General features: G+C 46.6%; 1 protein-coding gene across 2 annotated transcripts in view; it reads left to right on the top strand.

Moving 5' to 3' along the window:
* The window catches only part of LOC106842482 (O-acyltransferase like protein-like), a 64,775-nt gene extending 48,049 nt beyond the window's left edge, over positions 1–16,726 (top strand). For both annotated transcript variants that reach the window (XM_014859028.3, XM_070512936.1), the window contains 5 exons: positions 4,788–4,901; positions 6,423–6,555; positions 9,348–9,534; positions 12,476–12,618; positions 12,935–16,726. In XM_014859028.3, the coding sequence (XP_014714514.2) occupies positions 4,788–4,901; positions 6,423–6,555; positions 9,348–9,534; positions 12,476–12,618; positions 12,935–13,060 (703 nt within the window). In that variant the 3' untranslated portion in view covers positions 13,061–16,726. The remainder of the gene's footprint in view (positions 1–4,787; positions 4,902–6,422; positions 6,556–9,347; positions 9,535–12,475; positions 12,619–12,934) is intronic.
* Positions 16,727–18,798: the final 2,072 nt, after the last annotated feature.

Below are 18,798 nucleotides of genomic sequence, written 5' to 3'. Positions count from 1 at the left end.
AACTCAGGGCCAAGCTTCCTCAGCAAAAGAAGAGAAGGATTGGTGGCAGATGTTAGTTCAGGGCTAATCTTCCTCAAAAAAAAAAAAAAGATTGTATCAATATTCAGTCCTCTGGCTGTCTAATTACACCATTGCCAATATGGAATATTAATAATAAAACAAAACAAAACACAAACCTTGTTGTTTGGTTATGTAAAAACCATTCATTTTCCGCATCTAACTTGTAAGTCTTTGATTACTAGGAAGCAGAGCTGAGTTCCAAATGCATGTTGCCCAGCTGTTTCCTGGTACCTATTCATGCCCTTTGCAAGGCAGGCATTTAAATCTCAGGCTGGCCCGTGATGTTGCCCATTCTAGCCACATGCAAACATTCAAGAATCCTAGTCAGGGGAAATGCATCCTAATTTTAACAATCTAAAAAATTGAACAATTTAAAAAGAGGCACATCTGCTTTTTTACATTCATATCTTAAACACACAAAGCTTTCTAAATTCAAATGTAAAAGATTTTCTGACTAACCATAAAAAATTTGTTTCACAGCTAACCACTAAGAGGTGGTTTGCTGGTGTAGTGAATTTGACTCAAGACGTGGGTTCAAGTCCTGACTGGTATATTACTAGCTACGGCACCCAGGCTAAGTTGCTGGACTCTCATCCTCATTTTTGTTGTCTATAAAGTGGAGATGATAACACTTCACATCAGGGCTGGAGGCTGGAGTGAGGTCATACACATGGGACCTAGCACAGTGCTTGCTCATCAGTGATGTGTGACCACGTGCAACTCAGTCACCTGTCCTTTGAGATTTCATGTAATTGCCATTGTCCCCCAGCCATGGCAGCCCCTAGCCCCTCCCAGTCTCTGCAGAGATTAGGGGAGGGGCGGCTGGAGAACCCATTGTGAGCTTCTGCTCAGCTAGACCCATGGGGGTGGCCCTCTCACCATCTCTGCACTGTCCCTGTTCCACAAAGGGTCCCCTTGTCTCTGCAACTAGGCCCCTTCCTTGATTTCCTCTCTGAACACTCTTTCTAGAAGGTATTGGTGTGGAGCAGATTTTAATGAAGGCTTCCAGATTGGAGGTTTTGCATTCCTCTTGCTCAGCCTCGGCCACACACTTCTTGCTTTACACTTCTCAATTCCATCTCCTCTGAAGAGGCTGGGGGGATGTGCAGACCATGAGCAAGTGCCCAGTCTTGTGGGGGAGGGTGAGGGGTGACTGTACACAGACGCACACTGTGGAAGGCGGGAGGGGTGAGGCCCAGGTTCACCTCTACCCATTCTCCTGAAACAAAGACATCCTCATCTAATATCTTCTTTTCTCAGAGTGGGGGATGTGTGTGTGTGAATTTTTTTCCTCTCTCTGTTTTTTTTTTTTTTTTTGAGGAAGATTAGCCCTGAGCTAACTACTGCCAGTCCTCTTTTTTTTGCTGAGGAAGCCTGGCCCTGAGCTAACATCCGTGCCCATCTTCCTCTACTTTATATGTGGGATGCCTACCACAGCATGGCTTGCCAAGCGGTGCCATGTCCACACCCAGGATCCTAACTGGCGAACCCTGGGCCGCCAAAAAGCAGAACGTGCAAACTTAACTGCTGTACCATTGGGCCGGCCCCTGATTTTTGATAGCATAATAGAGCTGATAAAAACACATGAGATCGACTATGGAAATGGTAAGATCTGAGAATCACATTGTTATTTGTTTGGGGAATCAAGATTTTAAAAAAGCTCTGAACATCCTCTCATCGAAAGATCTACCCTCTATGTCTGCTTTATTTATACTCACATCGCCCCAGGATGAAGCCACTGAGAGTGGTGGGAATCAGGAATTAGTGTGATCTCCTCCCCTCCTCTAACACGGAATCAGGCAAGGAAGCTTGAGAGTAGATAAAGGTGACTTTGGGTTGCTCTGCAAGCCTTCCACCCCACACAAGCCTCTTAGACGGAGTGAGCTGATTACCCGGAGCACTCCTGGGTCCCTCATCCCTCCTGCTGCTGGAGCTGAGCAGGAGCTGAGACACGCACAGGCCCCTGGGGGCTCCAGTGGGGTGGACTCTTCCTCCCCATAAGGCAGTCGAACCTTAAGAGCTCCCTCAGGGGCGGGGAGCAGCTGGGCCCAGCAGAGCCGGGCTGGCCAGTTCTCCGGGGGACGAGGCCTCGGCTCTGGGATGGGCTATGGCCACTCAAAGGGCCCTGGAGGCCACGGCAAGTGCCTGCTGGTACAGGAGGGGGAGGTGCGCAGCCTCAGCAGGCCAGGCAGCCCTAGGAGAGGAGGAAGGGCAGCCTCTGCAGGCTTCCTCCGAGGTGGCATTTGCAGCAGGCCTAGGTATTTAATGAAGAAAGGGCAAGAGAAATCGTGGGGGGGAGTCCCCGTCAGGACGCTGGGGGCTGACAGAGGCCTTTGAGGCAGCTGCGGTCTTTTCAGACCAGAGGGAGACACTTGCTATTCCTTCCTCCTCTTGGGCTATATCCCCGAATGGGCCTTTCTGAGCAACCATCACTCTTGAGGGAACAGGGGTGGAGGTCAATGCTTGAAGCTCTGGGCCTTTCCTCAATCCCATTGTTCTGGGAGCAGTTCCCTCAAAGAACCAGGAAATACAACCGCCAACCTGGGCGGGCTGAGGGAACACCTTAGCACAAGGGCATTTGTCCTGACTAGCTGCTCGGGGGCTCAGGAGGACAAAGGGCTAACAGAAGGGAAGCAGGGGCGTGGCTCACTATCTCCCCGTCTGGTTGTTTTGCTACCTCTGTGTATCAGTTTGCTCATAACAAGGTACTACAGACTGGGGGGCTAAAACAACAGAAACTTATTTCCTCACAGTTCTGGAGGCTGGAGGTCTGAGATCAAGGTGTTGGCAGGGTTGGTTTCTCCTGAGGCCTCTCTCCCTGGCTTGTAGATGGCCGTCTTCTTCCTGTGTCCCCACAGGGTCTTCCCTCTGTGTCTGTCTGTGTCCTAATCTTCTCTTCTTATAAGGACATCAGTCATATTTCATTAGGGCCCACCACAAGGACTTCATTTCACCCTCATTTTCTCTTTAAGGACCCTGTCTCCAAATAGTCCCATTCTGATGTTCTGGGGGTTAGAATCTGGGGAGACACAATTGAGCCCACAACAGTCTATGTCGGGAAGCTTTAGGAGTTTTGTCGTAGCAGTGGTTAGCTAGTGGAGACTTGTCTGACTCCTGAAGGGAGGTGCCACAGATTAGCTCTTGTCCCCCAGGTAGTTAAACAAATATTTACTTGAGTGGATGTGGGTTTTTATTGGATGGCCTGACTGGATGGTTTACCACCTACCTAGGACAACGAGTTCTTAGTAGCTCCCCCTCTCTAGACCTGGCTGGGAACCGACTTGAGTGTCCTTGTGACTGAGGAGCCTTGGCCCCAATGTCAGCATCTTTCTTAGAGGCTGTCATGCGAGTTGGTTTCAAGCCCTCAGCTAAAAGCCAGCACTGCCCAAGCTCGTGACTATGCAACTACATTTAGCTTCCAAATGGAGGCAGGCATAGAAGGAAGGGCTTTTTTCCTTCAGAGAACACACTTGTGTAGAACGCCAGTATTCAACGAGGACAGAGCTAGTGGGTTTGGCAAACGGTATGGTAAATACACAGCATTATTACCGTACCATCCCTGTCCCACTCCTGGTAGACATTACTAATCAATCACAGCACCACTGAGCTAAGACTCCTCCTCCATTCCAAGCATTAATGCTAAACTAGAATTGGCACTCTGGATGAAAATCATTTGCTCCCTGTATCACTGTAGTGATAACCGAGTGGTACTGCATCCTCATGAAGAAACACAGCAACTTCAAGCAGTGGAATAGGATTGTCAAAGGCCTTATCTGCTTAGGGTTGTGCCTGAGTTTGACATTTCTTCTATACCACCGCAGATCTCTCGGTCCCAACCCTCACAATTCCAAGTAGGTACAACCAGACAGTGCCTCACTCTGATTCTGTGTCCATAAATCTCACTTCCTGCACCAGGATGTCCTACCTACTGTAGTTTGGACCCCTTCAAGAACCTTCCTGTCCTTAGACATGCATGGTCCCAAAGTATGGAGGAATCAATTTGTGTGGGGTGGCAGTTGACCCATGGGGCATAGAAGACAGTAGGAAGATGCTTCCCTCTTTTATCCCCCAGGACAGTTTTCAGGTGCACTTCATAAGGCTCCACAGAGCATTCTAGAAGAATTGAGCACTGGCCACCTTGATAGCGCATCCTTGTATTGGCTTTCCCTGCTTCTCTGTTCCACCACCCCATCCCTCATTCCTGTCCCCACATGAGCTATCCACACCCAGATATTTGTCTCAGACTCTGCATCTAGGTGGGGGAGGGACCCCTGGATTTTCCTCTTACCCTACCCTCTCCTCTGTGCCTGGAATGGGTGCCTGTGTCCACCCTGTGTCCCCTCCTGCCTGACAAGCATGTCTCTCCTAAATCAACGACACATGTCTGCATAGTGCTTTGTAGGTGACAAGGGACGTTCCCAAGCATGGTCTCATTTTGAGCTGCACAGTAAACTTCAGGGTGAGGCAAGGATGCCATTACTATCTCTGCTCAGGTCCTGCTCAGGGTCACACAGCTAGTAAATGGTCAAGTGTCAAGGCTAACCAAGCTCTAACCCAGCCCAGCTCTCACCCGACTCGGCCACAGCGGCCCCCACCTCAGCCTCTCTCAAAGGTGGGCCTCGCAGGAAGCACCTCTGATTGCCAAGGTTTCAAGCCTTTCGTGTCCACCAACTTTGCTGTGCAGGAAACTGAAGAGCGCCCCTGTCAATGCCCTCTGTTCTTTGCAGAAGTAAACATGTCCTCGTCCTCCTCGGGGCCGTGCTGTTCTTGGCGTCCTTCACCGCCACTGCTCTGCTCACACTGGCTTATGACCTTCCGGTGGCAGCTCCGTCAGAAGCAAGGTAACCGCGGTTCCCAGCCTGCCTGGTTCTGCCCCTCGCCTGCCCTCCGGATGGCCAGGACCTCCCAGGGAGGGCAGCTGAATGAATACCAGGCTGTTTGCACTGTGTGCACCGGCTCGTGGAACAACTGGGTAGGAAGTGCTCCTGCCTGGATGGGAAAGTTGATTGGGCTTGGCACTCTGGTTTCTAAACTTCTGAACCTTTCAACTTGCACTGGGGGAGTCTTCTCGCTGCTGAAATGCTTCTCAGAGGAAAGGGGTGCCCCCACGTGGCTGTATTGTATTTCTCCTCCAGTGGCAAACTGCTGCTGGGAACCTTGGACAGAGACCCTGGAAATGGGAGGAAGGTGGGGTTACCGCTTCAAGGTCACACAGCCGGTAAGTGGCATGGTGTGAGTTGAACCTAGGACCTTACCGCTGTGCTGTTTTGCCTCCCCAGTGAAGTATGGGTAACGATTCTTTCTTGTAACCACCCTGTGTACTACACAGGAAAAACTGACATGACTACCTGCCAATCTATTCTCAATACAGCAGTCAGAGTGATGCCAATGAAAATCAGATCAGGTCAATCATCTGCTCAAATTCTGCCCATTGCTCCCACAGTGGAAACCCTGTCTGACCTCATCTATCACTACCCTGCTTGCTGACTCTGGACCAGCCACACTGGCCTCCTTACCCCCGCACACCAAGCACACTCCCTCCTCAGGGCCTCTGCACTTGCTGTTCCCTTAGTCTAGAATGCTTGTCCTTTAGAGTCTAGAGCTTGCAGGGCTTGCTCCTTCACTTTCTTCAGATGTCTGTGCAAACATCGCTTTCTCAGAGCAGCCTTTGCTGACCTCCTGATATAAAATAGCCCAGAACTATGCCTTGTGCATGTGCTCAATATGTATCTGTGAGTGGATGAAATGAATGAATGAATGACTACACCCCAGGCCTTTTGACCAGGAGAGCATCATGCCTTCCCATCGTGTCATTGGCCGCTGAGGGTAAGGCCAGGTAACCGAGGAGAAGCTCACTCCTGTCGAGCCCAGTGGTGCTTAACTCTGGATGCACATGAGAGCCACCTGGGGAGGCTTGACATCCCACTGATGGTCCAGCAAGCAACGTCTTGGACCAACTGAATCAGAATCCCTGGGGGTGTGGCCCAAGGAACCAAATTTCATAAGAGCTTCTATGAAGAGGTTCACTTCTTTCAGAAAAGGTTTGCTTCTGAGAACCACAGTTTTAGAGTGATCCTGACATACCAGCCGCCAGAAACAGCTATTGAAAATGAACACAGTCATCAAATTTCCTTGGGATCCAGGATGGAGGGACCCAAGGGGATCTGGAACTGTAACAAGACAGCTGCGGCCTAAGGCAGGACGGTGCAGTCACTGTCTATGGATCTTCACTAAGGAAGTGAACAAATGTACCCCAAATTTTCCTTTGGATTTGCTGATTGCCCCAATGGACATCTGAGAGATTCTCTTTTCCATGTCCAGATCAAACATAATCTTTTGTCTTATTTCTTTGTGTTTTTCAGTGAAAATGTGGCTGTGTTATATTTCTTGGAGTACTACTCTAAGCCCTACTGCCGATGTGGGCCATTCCTCGTGGGCCTCTTTCTGAGCATTTTCATGCACCAAAATCACCAGGCAAACATTCTCAAGACCAAGGTAAGTTTTCCCTGTTGCTCACGGTGAGGGCTGGGACTGCTTAGTACTGGGGTGGCCCACCTGGCCAGGCTCTTCCGAAGCTACAGAGGAGTCAGACTGCTGCGTACCTTATTGTGCTGTGGTGTGTTAGCGATATCTGTTGGTACTGAAGAGTAAGAGGGCCCTTAACTTCTTGCCAGAGCTTGATTCTCTGCTTTCCTCACTGAGCTCCCCTAAGAAAGCTCCAGACCTGGAACCCAGTGGGGTCCCACTCACTGGAACCTCGGTACAGACCCAGGGAAACCACTGATGTGGGAAAACACATCCAGTGAGATTACAATGGCAAGACTCTCTTCTGGAAGGGCTTAGTTACTTGGGTTGGATTTTTTTTTTTAAAGATTTTATTATTTCCTTTTTCTCCCTAACGCTCCCCGGTACATAGTTGTATATTCTTCGTTGTGGATTCTTCTAGTTGTGGCATGTGGGACGCTGCCTCAGCGTAGTTTGATGAGCAGTGCCATGTCCACGCCCAGGATTCGAACCAACGAAACACTGGGCCGCCTGCAGCGGAGCGTGCGAACTTAACCACTCGGCCAATGGGCCAGCCCCTTGGGTTGGATTTTAAACAGCATAAGCTCTTTGGTTTCTATAGACAAGATTCTTGGTCAGATATGATGGTTCCATCTGGGAATCAGAACATGTGGTGTCTAGAGGGAGAGAAGCTGTTACTTTGCCTTCCGAGTAGGCCTACAGCACACAGCTCTTTCCCTGGCTCCTTTGTGGGCAATCATTCTGGTTCACCATCCAACCTGATTACTTAAGCAGGAAACCTGAGTTCATCTCGGGTGCCTCCTCCTCACTGACCTGTTCTCCCCATCCAATCAGCCACCAAGCCCTGTTGATTGTTTCTCCTACCATCTTCTTACTTAGCTTCTCCAACTGACCTTGTTGTAGCTCTTCTCATCTCTCATGGGGACTTCTTTGCTCCTGGCCTCCAGTCTTGTTGAGCTCAAATCCACCCTCGGGGCAATCTATTGAATACGTTACCTTGGCCTTGAACTGTGCAAAACCTTTTCATGTAGCTTCCATTTACCCGCAAGACTTTGAGGGCAGAACCTGTCTTCCTCACCTCTGAACCCCCAGCACCCAGTTCTGAAATCCTGACTCACTGAAGGCACTCCATAAATGAATGAATGAAGGATAATTTTCTTCTCAATGGAAGAAGGGCCAGGAATTTCCTTGCGCTAAGGCCCTACCTTGGTTTGCCTAGGTCTTGTGGGTACCTCACCTAGACGTTCCAGAGAAGAGGCCTTGGTCCCTGGAGAATCTTGTGTTGCTCATGGCAGGAATAGGAGCTAGGGCTTACTTGGAAGGAATGGATGTGCAGGAGCTATGTGACTTTTTCTGTAGGTTGGCGTTATGAAGGTCCCCTGAAAACGCACAGCTCAGTTGTAGATTTAGTGGCAACAGAGTGCCTTATAGAGGTGCTTCAGTGTAGTCCGGGTTGCGTGGGTGCCCAGGGAGAAGATGGATGCCAGCAAAGGGGAAAACTTAAGATGAAGATGGAGCATTTGGGAATCACCCTGAGGGCTGGGTCAGGACCAGGGAGCAAGGAGCTGGAACACAAGTCAAGCTGAGCTGGAGAAACGATAAAGAAAGGGTGGGCAGACCAAATGCAAACCTTTAGAAGCCAGAAAATAAGGAAGAGTCTAAGCTGGAGGCAGCCGGGGCAAATGCCACGTGTTAGGAATGAGATAGGCAGTGTGCAGTATGAGTAAAGGAGTAAAGGACATCCTAGGCTAAAAGAGGGGGCTCAAGGAGAACCCCTCAGGAAATACCTTTTCTCCCCTGTAACCAGAACCTAGAGCAGAAACCTCAGACTCAAGGAGGGGAGAGCTTCTCTTTAGAGACAAGATGGTGGAATGATAAGATGCTAGTTCGGTTCAACATAGGTGTCATGATAACATCTTGAGAACTGGAACGGAGAAGCAAGAGAGATCCTTGGAAGATAGGTCTGGGTCTCAAAAGGTCAAGTAAGGTGACATAAGATCTAAAATCTTGAACTGAGCCCAGTAATAGAATTTAACTCATGAGGCTGTTCTTTGAGCTGGAAACGTCTCCATTCTCCCATTCCTGCCGCCATTTTATGTCCCTGGTGACTACGTACAGCCCAGGTAGGTGCTATGGACCAGGAGCCCTCATATTTATTGGGGGGAGGGGGGCAGAACCAGTCAAGGAGCCTCATTTGGATAAGGAACAGAATGGGAGGTTAGGAGTAGTGGGAGTGGGTTAGGGCATTACCTTTTCTTTTAACTTTCATTTAAAACTGATTCGAGATTCATCACAAGTGACAAAAATAGTAGAGGAGGTCTTGTGTACCCTTGACCCAGGTTCCCCCACTGGTAACATATTACGTCATTATGGTACATTATCACAACCAAGAAACTGACATTGGCACAATCCATAGACCTTAGGTCCACAGTTTTATGTGCGCTCATTTGTGTGTGTATATAGTTTTGTGTGTAGATTTGTGTAACCACCATCACAATCAAGGTACAGAACTCCCCCGTCACTACAAAGATTCCCCTGTGCCACATCTTTACGGTCACACACCCTATCTCCCCCATCCCACACAACTCTAATCCCTCATAACCACTAATCTGAACTTTCCATTTTAGTCAAATTTGGGCTCCCATTCAGGTTTACAAATAGACACCTAAAGGGACAGTAATAACATACAAGTAAGTCAGTGTAAAAGGGAGTAAATACCATTGGCCAAAACAGCCTTGACCTCTTCTTTCCTTTTCCCATAGGTGCAGGCTCTGCTGGGGTGGATTTGCTCCCTGTCAACCCTGTTCGCAGTGGTTGCTCTGGCGTACACAGTGGACGACACCTCGGCCACCTCTTCAGCTGCCACTGCTGCCTACCAGGCACTCCACCGGACCCTGTGGGCGGCAGCTGTGGGCTGGGTCGTATTTGCTTGTCAGGAAGGCTATGGAGGTACGATGCTCGAGCGCTCACCCACTGGTCCGTTAAAGGCGACAAATGGGAAAACACAGTGTACACAGAGGGGCTTTTATTTTCTGATGAATGACTGATATTGACTCAAAAACATCAATTTGTCTACGTTCTTGGGGGAAACACCCACATATTCTGTTTTCGATTTTTACACTGGCTTCTGTATAAATGCACGTTCCGAAAGAAAGATACACAGCCTCTCCAATGAAGCTAGTTTGGAAGTTGGAAGAGAACTCAGGCAGGATTCTCGTGTAGTGAGAAAAAAGTCCCAGTGGCGGGGACAAGAGTTCTGGGCACCCCCACCCTGGGCCTCGGTTTCTTCATCTGAGGGTGGAGGTTGAGTAGTTGCCAAATCCCCTTAGAAAACTTCTGTTGCACCCCGACTTCAATGTGCGGGGAGTCAAGCAGAAAATGGTCTTAAATGGAAAGAAAGTGGTCTTCTCCATATTAGAAACATCTATCCAAGTCACCTGACTTTTTTCCTTTCTTCTCTATATTTGGTATGAGGTAAGAACTGGGTGCTTGAGGTGTCAACAAATGACAGGAGAAAAGCTGGCAGGAATCATCCAGAAAGGTTCTGGCCCACACTGCCCAGAGGCCCTGAAGTGATGAAACCAGCCAAGTGGGGGCCTGACCATTTTACATCCTAGGGAAGCAATGAGGATGAGCTTAAACTCTGGCCTGTGAACCCAAAGCAAAGGGGGTTGGAAGTCACCGTTTAAGGAGGAAAATAACAAAGTGATCATCACAACTTGTGCTGACTGAGCACATGCTCATGCCAGGCCCCGTGGAGAATTTCACTCGTCTGACCCCAGGTAACCTGGCCACACCCCTGTAGGCAGAGTGATAATTAGCTCTGTTTCTCAAAGAGAAAAACGGTGGCTGGAGATAAAGTAACGTGTGAAGGTCTCAGCTGGGTAGTGATGGGGCAAGAAGGTGAACCCAGGACCAGGTTCAAAGCTGAAAGCCTGCGCTCCTCGCTTCTGTGCAATAGAACCTCCCAGATGTTTGATTATTCAAATTGTTCTGGAATTGTATGGTCTATAATGATGAGGGATTTGTCCTTTAATATTTTAATTTTAAAAGCATTCCGTTATATGGAGAAATGATGTTAAAGAGAAAATGGGCTGCATTCTCTCTGACTGATATACGTGGATGTATAGGCAGCTAGATCACATGACCACACCCTAACCTCGCTCCCACCTGGTGACAATGATCCTGAGCTGTTGACAGAGCCTCAGAACATAAACGACTATTCCCCGCGCCTGGCACAGGCCGCCTATGATGCGGTGGCAAACATCATGGTATTCCTGCCTAATACCTGCCACCTGGTTATTTGAGGTTGTCTAGGTTGGGGGGCCTTAAATGCAATCACATGTATCCTTATAAGAGAGGGGCGGAGGGAGATTTGACTCCACACAGAGGAGACAGCGGTATGAAGACAGAGCAGAGAGAGATTTAAAAATGCTGGCGTTGATTGGAGTGATGTGGCCACAAACCAAGGGATGCTGAAAGCTACCAGAAGCTAACAAGGAATGGGTTTTCCCCTAGAGCCACGAGAGAGAATGTGATTGTGCCAACACCTTTATTTCAGCCACTGATTCTGATTTTGGACTTCTGGTCTCCAGAATGATGAGAGAATCAACTTCTTTTGTTTCAAGCACCATGTGGGTGCAACTTGTTAGAGCAGCCATAGGAAAGGAATCCAGAGCCATGTTAAGTAAGTACATTTATAATATAATATCAGATGCAGATAAATACAGTGAATAAAAATAAAGCAGTGATCCGAGGGTAACTGGAGTAGGTGTGAATTTGCAAATAGGGGGTACAAAAGCATTCCAGGCAGAGGGAAGGCTAAGGTCTCTAGACTGGAATGAGCTTAGTGGGTGGGAGGAGTAGCAAGAAGACCAGTGAGAGAGGAATCAAGGATCAAGGGGGAAGAGAGATAGGAATCAAGGGCATGGGGAAGAATTTGATTTTATTCTAAATGCTGTGTAACATAATCTGATTTTGACTTTACAAGATTACTCTGGATATTGCATGGGGACCGTAGGGCAGCAAGAGTGAGTGCAGAGAAACCAAGAGATCCCTTTGGAAGATGCCATCGAGGTCCACGGAGGAGATGGAGGATTTGATAAGGTGTTAGCCAAGGAGGTGGTGAGGAATGATCTGATTTGAGATACGTTTTTAAGATAGATTGACAGGACTCTGTGGGGTGGGAGAAAAAGAAAGGAGTATGGGACGGTGCCAAAGATTTTGTCCTGAGCAACTGAGCGAACAATGATACACTACTGAGATGATACACTACTTGAGATGAGGCTGGGCGATGGAGAAACAGAAATTTTTTCTTTTTTTTTTTTTTGTGGTTTAAAACAATAGAAATTGATTCTGTCATTTCTGGAGGCTAGAAATCCAAAATCAAGGTGTTGGCAAGGTCCTTCTAGAAGCTCTGACGGGGAATCTGTTCTGTCCTCTTTCCTAGCTCCCGGAGGCTTCTGGAAGCCTTGACGTCCCTTGGTAGGTAGGTGCATCACTCCAGTTTCTGCCTCCATCTTCACATGGCCCTCTCCTCTGTGTCTCTATCTTCTTGTCTATCTCTTATAAGGACACTTGTCTTTGGATTTATGGCCCACCCTAATCCAGGATGACCTCATCTTGAGTTCTTTCCCTTAATTACATCTGCAAAGACTTTTATTCCAAATAATTATTCCACATTCTGAGGTTCCAGCTGCACGCCTCTTAGTTTTTCATCTATAATGGTGTTTTTGGGCACAGTCTCTCAAAAATTATAATGAATGAAGACCTTCTTAAAAGAAGTTCACAGACTTAGGTAGAGCATACAGAGGAATCGGTGATGACACGATGTCTTCACACCCTCAGAGAGGGGCTTGGGGCTCCATGAATCAGTGCCTGTTCCCTCCAGGTCTGGTAAACCAGCTGCTTTCTTGCAATGTCTGGAGTTTCCTGGCTGGCATCAGTTACGCTTGCTACCTGGTGCACCCCATCATCATCATCCTCTACAACGGACTTCAGGAAACGCTTATTCACTACACCGACACCAACATGGTGAGTCAGCCCCCAGCTCTCCACTCTGGGGTCGCCCCACACTTTGTTCTTTTCTGGAACAATGAAGCAACCTACTGGCTTTGTTAGAAGCCTGGGTTTTGTTTTGGAAAATTAAGAGCCTATTCTTTCTTTTATTTGAGGGAGGGCTTCAGCAAAGGATGATATCTTTATTTTATTTTTAATGTTTAGTTTAATGTTAGTTTAATGTTTATCTTACAGATCCATTTCGTAAAGCCAGGATGGTACATTTTAAGATCTAAACACAATAGGAGTCTTGTAGTAAGATTCTGTCCACTCTGCCCCTCTTTCTCTCCAGTTCTATCTTTTCTCTGGACACTGTTTGCTGACCTTCATCGCTGGGCTGGCCCTGACGCTGTTCATTGAGAAACCATGTCAGGAACTGAAGGGGTGCCTTCTGGGATCGACGCCTGTGGGGCCATGAATGGTCAGGTAAAGCCCGGAAGAATGGATGGCCCCTTGTTGGTGGTGATGAGCCAAAGCTGGGGTGGCCTCGTGTAGGTAACAAACACTTGTGTTCCTCAAAAGGGGTGAATCTGATTCTGTGAATGTTTAAGATGGACAAGTTCTCCGTGTTTAGTATATAAAAGAGTTCTGAGTGTTTACTATAAAAAAGAGTTCTGTGATAATCTTTTTAGTAGCATAATAATGACCCTCTGATGTACCTTTTTAGAAAAAAAAATCTGGATATTTTCGGTCTTATCCTGTATTTATATTCTATATTAATGATCATAGGAAAACATCAAATGTAGTGAATTTAATGTAATTTGGGTTACAATGTTCATTTTCCTCGTTAAAATCACAGTATGTAGTTTTCCATATCATAATTGTTTCTGTGTTATTATGATACCTTTGTAGATTGGTAATTGTGTCTTGGACCCTCAGGGTGGTAGGACCCGCTAGGGAGCACACTTCGTGGGTTTGTCATTACAAGCCTTCTAAACATCATCTTTTCGACGACGTGGTCCCTGTTATAGTTTGAATTGTAGCCCACCAAAAGATATGAAGTCCTAATCCCACTAGTATCTTGGGATGTGACCTTATTTGGTGATAGGGTCTTTACAGAGGTAATCAAGTTAAAATGTTGGGGGTTTGTGTGTGGCCCTAATCCAATATGACTGTGTCCTTATAAAAAGGGGAAATCTGGCCACAGAGACAGATATGCACAGAGGGAAGACACGCAGGGAGAAGACGGCCATCTACAAGCCAAAGAATACCAAGGATTGCCGGTAAACAGCAGAAGCTAGAGGAAGCAAGGAAGGATTCTCCCCAAGAGCCTCAGAGAGAGCACGGCCCTGCTGACAGCTTGATTTAGGACTTCTAGCCTCCAGAGCAGTGAGGTGACACGCTTCTCTTGTTTCGAGCCAGCCAGTTGTGGTTCTTTGTTACTGCAGCCCCGGCAAACTAAAATAGTCCCTCAACCAAAACTCCCAACAGAGAAGGAAGAGACCCTAGCGAGTGGCTTCACTCCCGACTCCTTCAGTTTCCAGCAGTGAGGCCTAGCGATGGGGAGAGATTTGCAAGGCCAAATGGAGAATCTGGATGTCCAGGTTCTCAGGCTTGTGTTCCTTCCTGGGAGTGTAATTTCGTGTTAACCATCCCCACCTAGACGTAAGCATATGTCTAACATGCTTCTAATGACGCTCTATGAACTTAATAATTGAAGGGTTTATTGACAATCAGGGGGTTCCAAAGATCTTAGCATGGAGTTCTCCCCATGTGAGTATGCTCTCTTTGCCTTCAAGTGGATCTGCAAGGAAGACCACTGAGGGGTTGGGGGGGGAGCTGCAAATATAAAATCCTTTGACAGGGCAACTGACAGCTCACTGTGTCCTTTTCCTGCCAATCTTGGGCAACAAGCCACAATTGCCTGAGGTCTGTTCTCTTCTGCTGGCAGAATGCAACCTAATGTGATTAGTCTGTATATAATAAAACGCACCAAGTTGGCTTTTTGGGTAACTCCGAAATTCGAGTTCCTCGGGAGCCCCCTGGTGGCTGATTCAGCACCTGAACTCTGACTTAATTAGGCCTCAGAGGAGATCCCGAGGGCAGGTGCCTCTTACAGGAGGAACACTGCAATCCGGATGGACCCCGCTGGGAAATAACTCACCTGCCAACATTGTTGGGCAGTCAAATTGCCTAGTGCTTCTGGTTATGAGGCTAGAAACCTGAGGGCCTTGGAAATAGCTTGCCAATTACTAACATAACCTTTGAAACTTTTTTAATAAGGAAAAAAATACTCTCCCCAGTTTTGCAATTTCATAAAACATAAGATAGGGATAGAGAAGTCCAATTTTGTTCTGGCTTTTGTTTCAACCATAATTCCCAGAAGTTTAAGATTTATAGAATGCGTGGACAGTATTTGGATCCTGAAACAAAGTGTAAAAAAAAAAGTATATGACATTTATGAGACAATTGGAAATTTGAGTACTGCCTGGGTTTGATGATATTAAGGACTTACTAATTTTTTTAAGTGATAATGGTATTGTGTGTTATGTTTCTTTTTTTTTTAAGAGTCCTTATCTGTTAGATGCATCCGGAAATATTTATGGACAAAAATGATATAAAATCAGGTATTTACCTCAAAATAGTATGAGGAGGAAGTGGGAGAGATGAAACAAGATTGGCCATGTAGTGATAATTTTTGAAGCTTGGGTGATGGTACACGAAGCCTCATTATACTGTGTTCTTCATTTTTGTATATGCTTGAAGTTTCTATAATAATAAAGTCAAATGAATTTGTCAAGGCATCAGGATCACAGTAGAGTAATCGTCAACTGATGGGTGCCTCCTCTGATTGTTCCTAAGTCCTGAAGTCCATGTTTCATCCCCATGTACCAACCTGTGGATAAAAATAGGTCACATCAACAGTAGAGCATCATCCCCAGAGGATCTAAAGGAACTCCAGCTCTCCTTAAATTCCTCCTGCCTGGTCTTGGGAGAGTCCAGGGATATCTTGCTTGTTTTGTGAAAGGCTGGACTCTGCTATTTCCTTTTTTATGGAGCTGCCCCACCTCTGCCCTGCCATCAGAGCTACTGAGAGCTGCTGGCAGGGCTCAGTGCCTCCTACACCCACTCACGTGCCCACTCCACCTCCAGAGCGTGCCTCCTCCTCCTGTGACTTCTTTGAGCAGGATGTGGGCTGGGCTGGCTTGGTACTTGGGCCACTGTGTCCATTCAGAGCACAAATGGTCTCTACAAATGCCACGCGGAGATAAATCCCCTCTGCCCCCACTCGTGTCATCCGTGCTTTCTCATCCAGGCTCTGATGCAGTGCTGCTGGGTGCTCATTGTGTTTTTATAGAAACTGCTCTTGCAGATTTTCCTCATCCTAATACAGGTCCATCTCCCTTGGATGCACTGTGTCTGTGGGTGCTGGCATGGAGGGTGACCTGAGTGACAATTGCTTCTCCTCTACATTTGTCCTGTTCTCTATGTCTCCAGCCCTTACCACCATGACTGACACATGTAGGTGTTAAATAAATTTCAGCTGACATAGTGATGGAATCAACCCTTTCTTCCTTTAGAAGAGTTCTGTTTCAGGAAGCTGCTCATACAGATGGGCAGGCCCCTCTCAACGAGGTCTCAGATATGCTCAATTTTTATAAGAATCTATCACCCAAACTGCCCAACCAGGCACCTTTCCGGTGAAGCTTGAGGTTGTGAAGCCCCAGGGCACTTGAAGGGTGAGAAGTGTTTAGAACTTTAGCTCTTAGTCCCTAAGTGGGATTTAAATCAGTGATGGGCTTATACTGGCTGAGAGGCAGCCGCTTTTGGTGGCCTACCCACATTACTGTCCCCTCCTGTCTTGCTAAACAAATTCTAATGTTGTTCCAGTATCAATATGCCTAGACAGAGGGAAAGACTCATTTTTGGTGTAAGCCAATTTTGGCATCCTCTGTGCTTTTGCCAATGATTGGTCCAAGTGTGGTTATGTGACCCAGCTCCGACCAATGAGACCTAAGGAGAAGTGTTCTGGGGACTTCTGGGAAAGACTGTCTTCACCGAAGGAGGGAGCAGTGGGCGTCAATGAGAAAGTCCTTCTTGTCCTCACCTCCTTCAGTCTTGTGAGAGTACGATGTTATTTGGAGTTGTCCTACCATTATTGGATGATTTTTTTTCTTCTTTTTTTTTTATTAAGGCATAATTTACATACAAAAAATTCACTTTATTAAAAATTTACACTTCTGTGGGTTTTGACAAATGCATATAGTTGTGTAACCACCACCCAAGGCAACATACAGAAGAATTCCATCACCCCGCAAAATTTCTGGGGCTCCGTTATAGTCAACCTCTATTCCCACCTGAGTCCTTAGCAACCATCTGTTTCCCATCCCTATAGTTTTGTCTTTTCCAGATGTGTTTATTTTTAAATGTTTAAGGTTTAAAAATATAAAATATTTCAAATATTCAAACAAGTCTAAAAAATGAAACAATTGGTACCCCACATAGCCATCAGCCTTAATAAACATAGGTTGACATTTTTCCTTTGGATGTATTCTTTTTTTTGGTTTGTTTAAAAAAATAAACCATTGTAAACACAATTGTAGACCTCCCTGAATCCCCTTTGCTTCTTTTCTCTTATCCTAGTTTCATCCATGTTTTTATATTTTTGCTAATAACATGCATATGTCTATAAATAGTGTATAGTACTTTCTTTGTTTTTAAGCACTATGTAATTGGATCCATACTGCAATATCCTTTCAAAATATGATTTTCCCCGTTAAATAGTCCGCCGAGCCAGCCCATTCATTTTTAATACTAACGGTGTTCTATGAAGTGCACGTGTGCCTTAAACGTTCATCCATTCGCCAGTTGGTGGGTAGACATTAGGTTTGTGTCCAGTTTTTCATGATTGCAGACGTGGTTGTAACACACTCCCTGTATGTGTTTCCTCATGGAGAGGAGTTAGTTTCCAGGGAATATGATCAGGAGAGTAACTGCAGGATGATATGGTGTATGTGTATTCAACCTTACCTGATAACGCCACAATTTCTAACGTGATTTTCCAAATTTACACCTCCACTAGAGGTGTATGGGAGTAGATACTATACTCAAGACCCTCTCCACCACTTGGCACTGTCAACCTGTTAATTTATGGTTAAATCCCCGACGAGCGAGCGCAAGGTAGTATCTGATCACTTCCATTTACATCTCCTTGTCTACTGATGGGGTTTTTTCACATGTGTATTGGCCACTTAGAGTCTCCTCTTTATAGACTGCCAACCATATCCTCTGCCCATTCTTCTATGAAGTCTTTGTCTTTTTATTATTGATTCTGAGATGTCCCTTGTGTATTCTGAAGACTAACCCTTTGTGGAATATTTGTCTTACAAATACTTTCTCCCAGTCTGCGGTAGCTTCGCGTATGATGTTTTCCATACGAATGTTTTACATTTTAATGTAGGCAAAATTATCAATCCTTTCCTTTTGGTTTGTGCTTTTTGGGTCTTGTTGATGAAATCCAGAGAAATATTCTTCTATATTTTCTCCGTGGGGGAAGCAGGCCCCAGTGAAAATTCCTGATCTCGTGCTATAAGTTCTCCAAGTTCCTTGTGAGGTGGGTTCGCAAGGTTAGAGCAGTGCTCATTGGGGGCCGGGGCTGGGGCGTGGGGTGGTGACTTTACCCTTGCTGGGGAGATTTGGCAATGGCTGCAGATGTTTTTGTTGTCCTTTAGTGGGTAGAAGCCATGGATGCTATTAAACGTCCTACAGTGCACAGGATAGCTACCCCCTGCCCATCAAAGAATTATCTAGTAAAAGTCGAAAGTCCCCATAGTGTCAGTAGTGCCCAGGTTGCGACACTCTGAGTTAGAGAACAATGGTGATAATTGCTGTGTTCTCACAAACCTGGAACACTCAGGTGCAAAGCACTTGCGTGGGAGGGACTGAGCCTTGTGTCTGGGGCTGTCGGCGCCTACACAGGTTATACCGGCTCATTCCATGTTGAACTCGGCAAATGTGCTCCAGCCAAGCTACCGGAAGAAGCATGACTGAGTCAGTCACACAATCTAATATTTGCTCTAACCACAATAGGAAGGGGAGGAGGCGCTGCCAGGCCCCACTTCCATGCTGGTGAACCCTAATATGTATTATTTGTATTTTGTGTTGTTTCAAAAGGCACACCATATTTTCTGGTCCCAAGCAAATTACTGGTTAACT

Source organism: Equus asinus, chromosome 7 (assembly GCF_041296235.1).
Source record: "Equus asinus isolate D_3611 breed Donkey chromosome 7, EquAss-T2T_v2, whole genome shotgun sequence".
NCBI lineage: Eukaryota > Metazoa > Chordata > Mammalia > Perissodactyla > Equidae > Equus > Equus asinus.
This window is presented reverse-complemented; position numbering and strand designations above follow the sequence as displayed.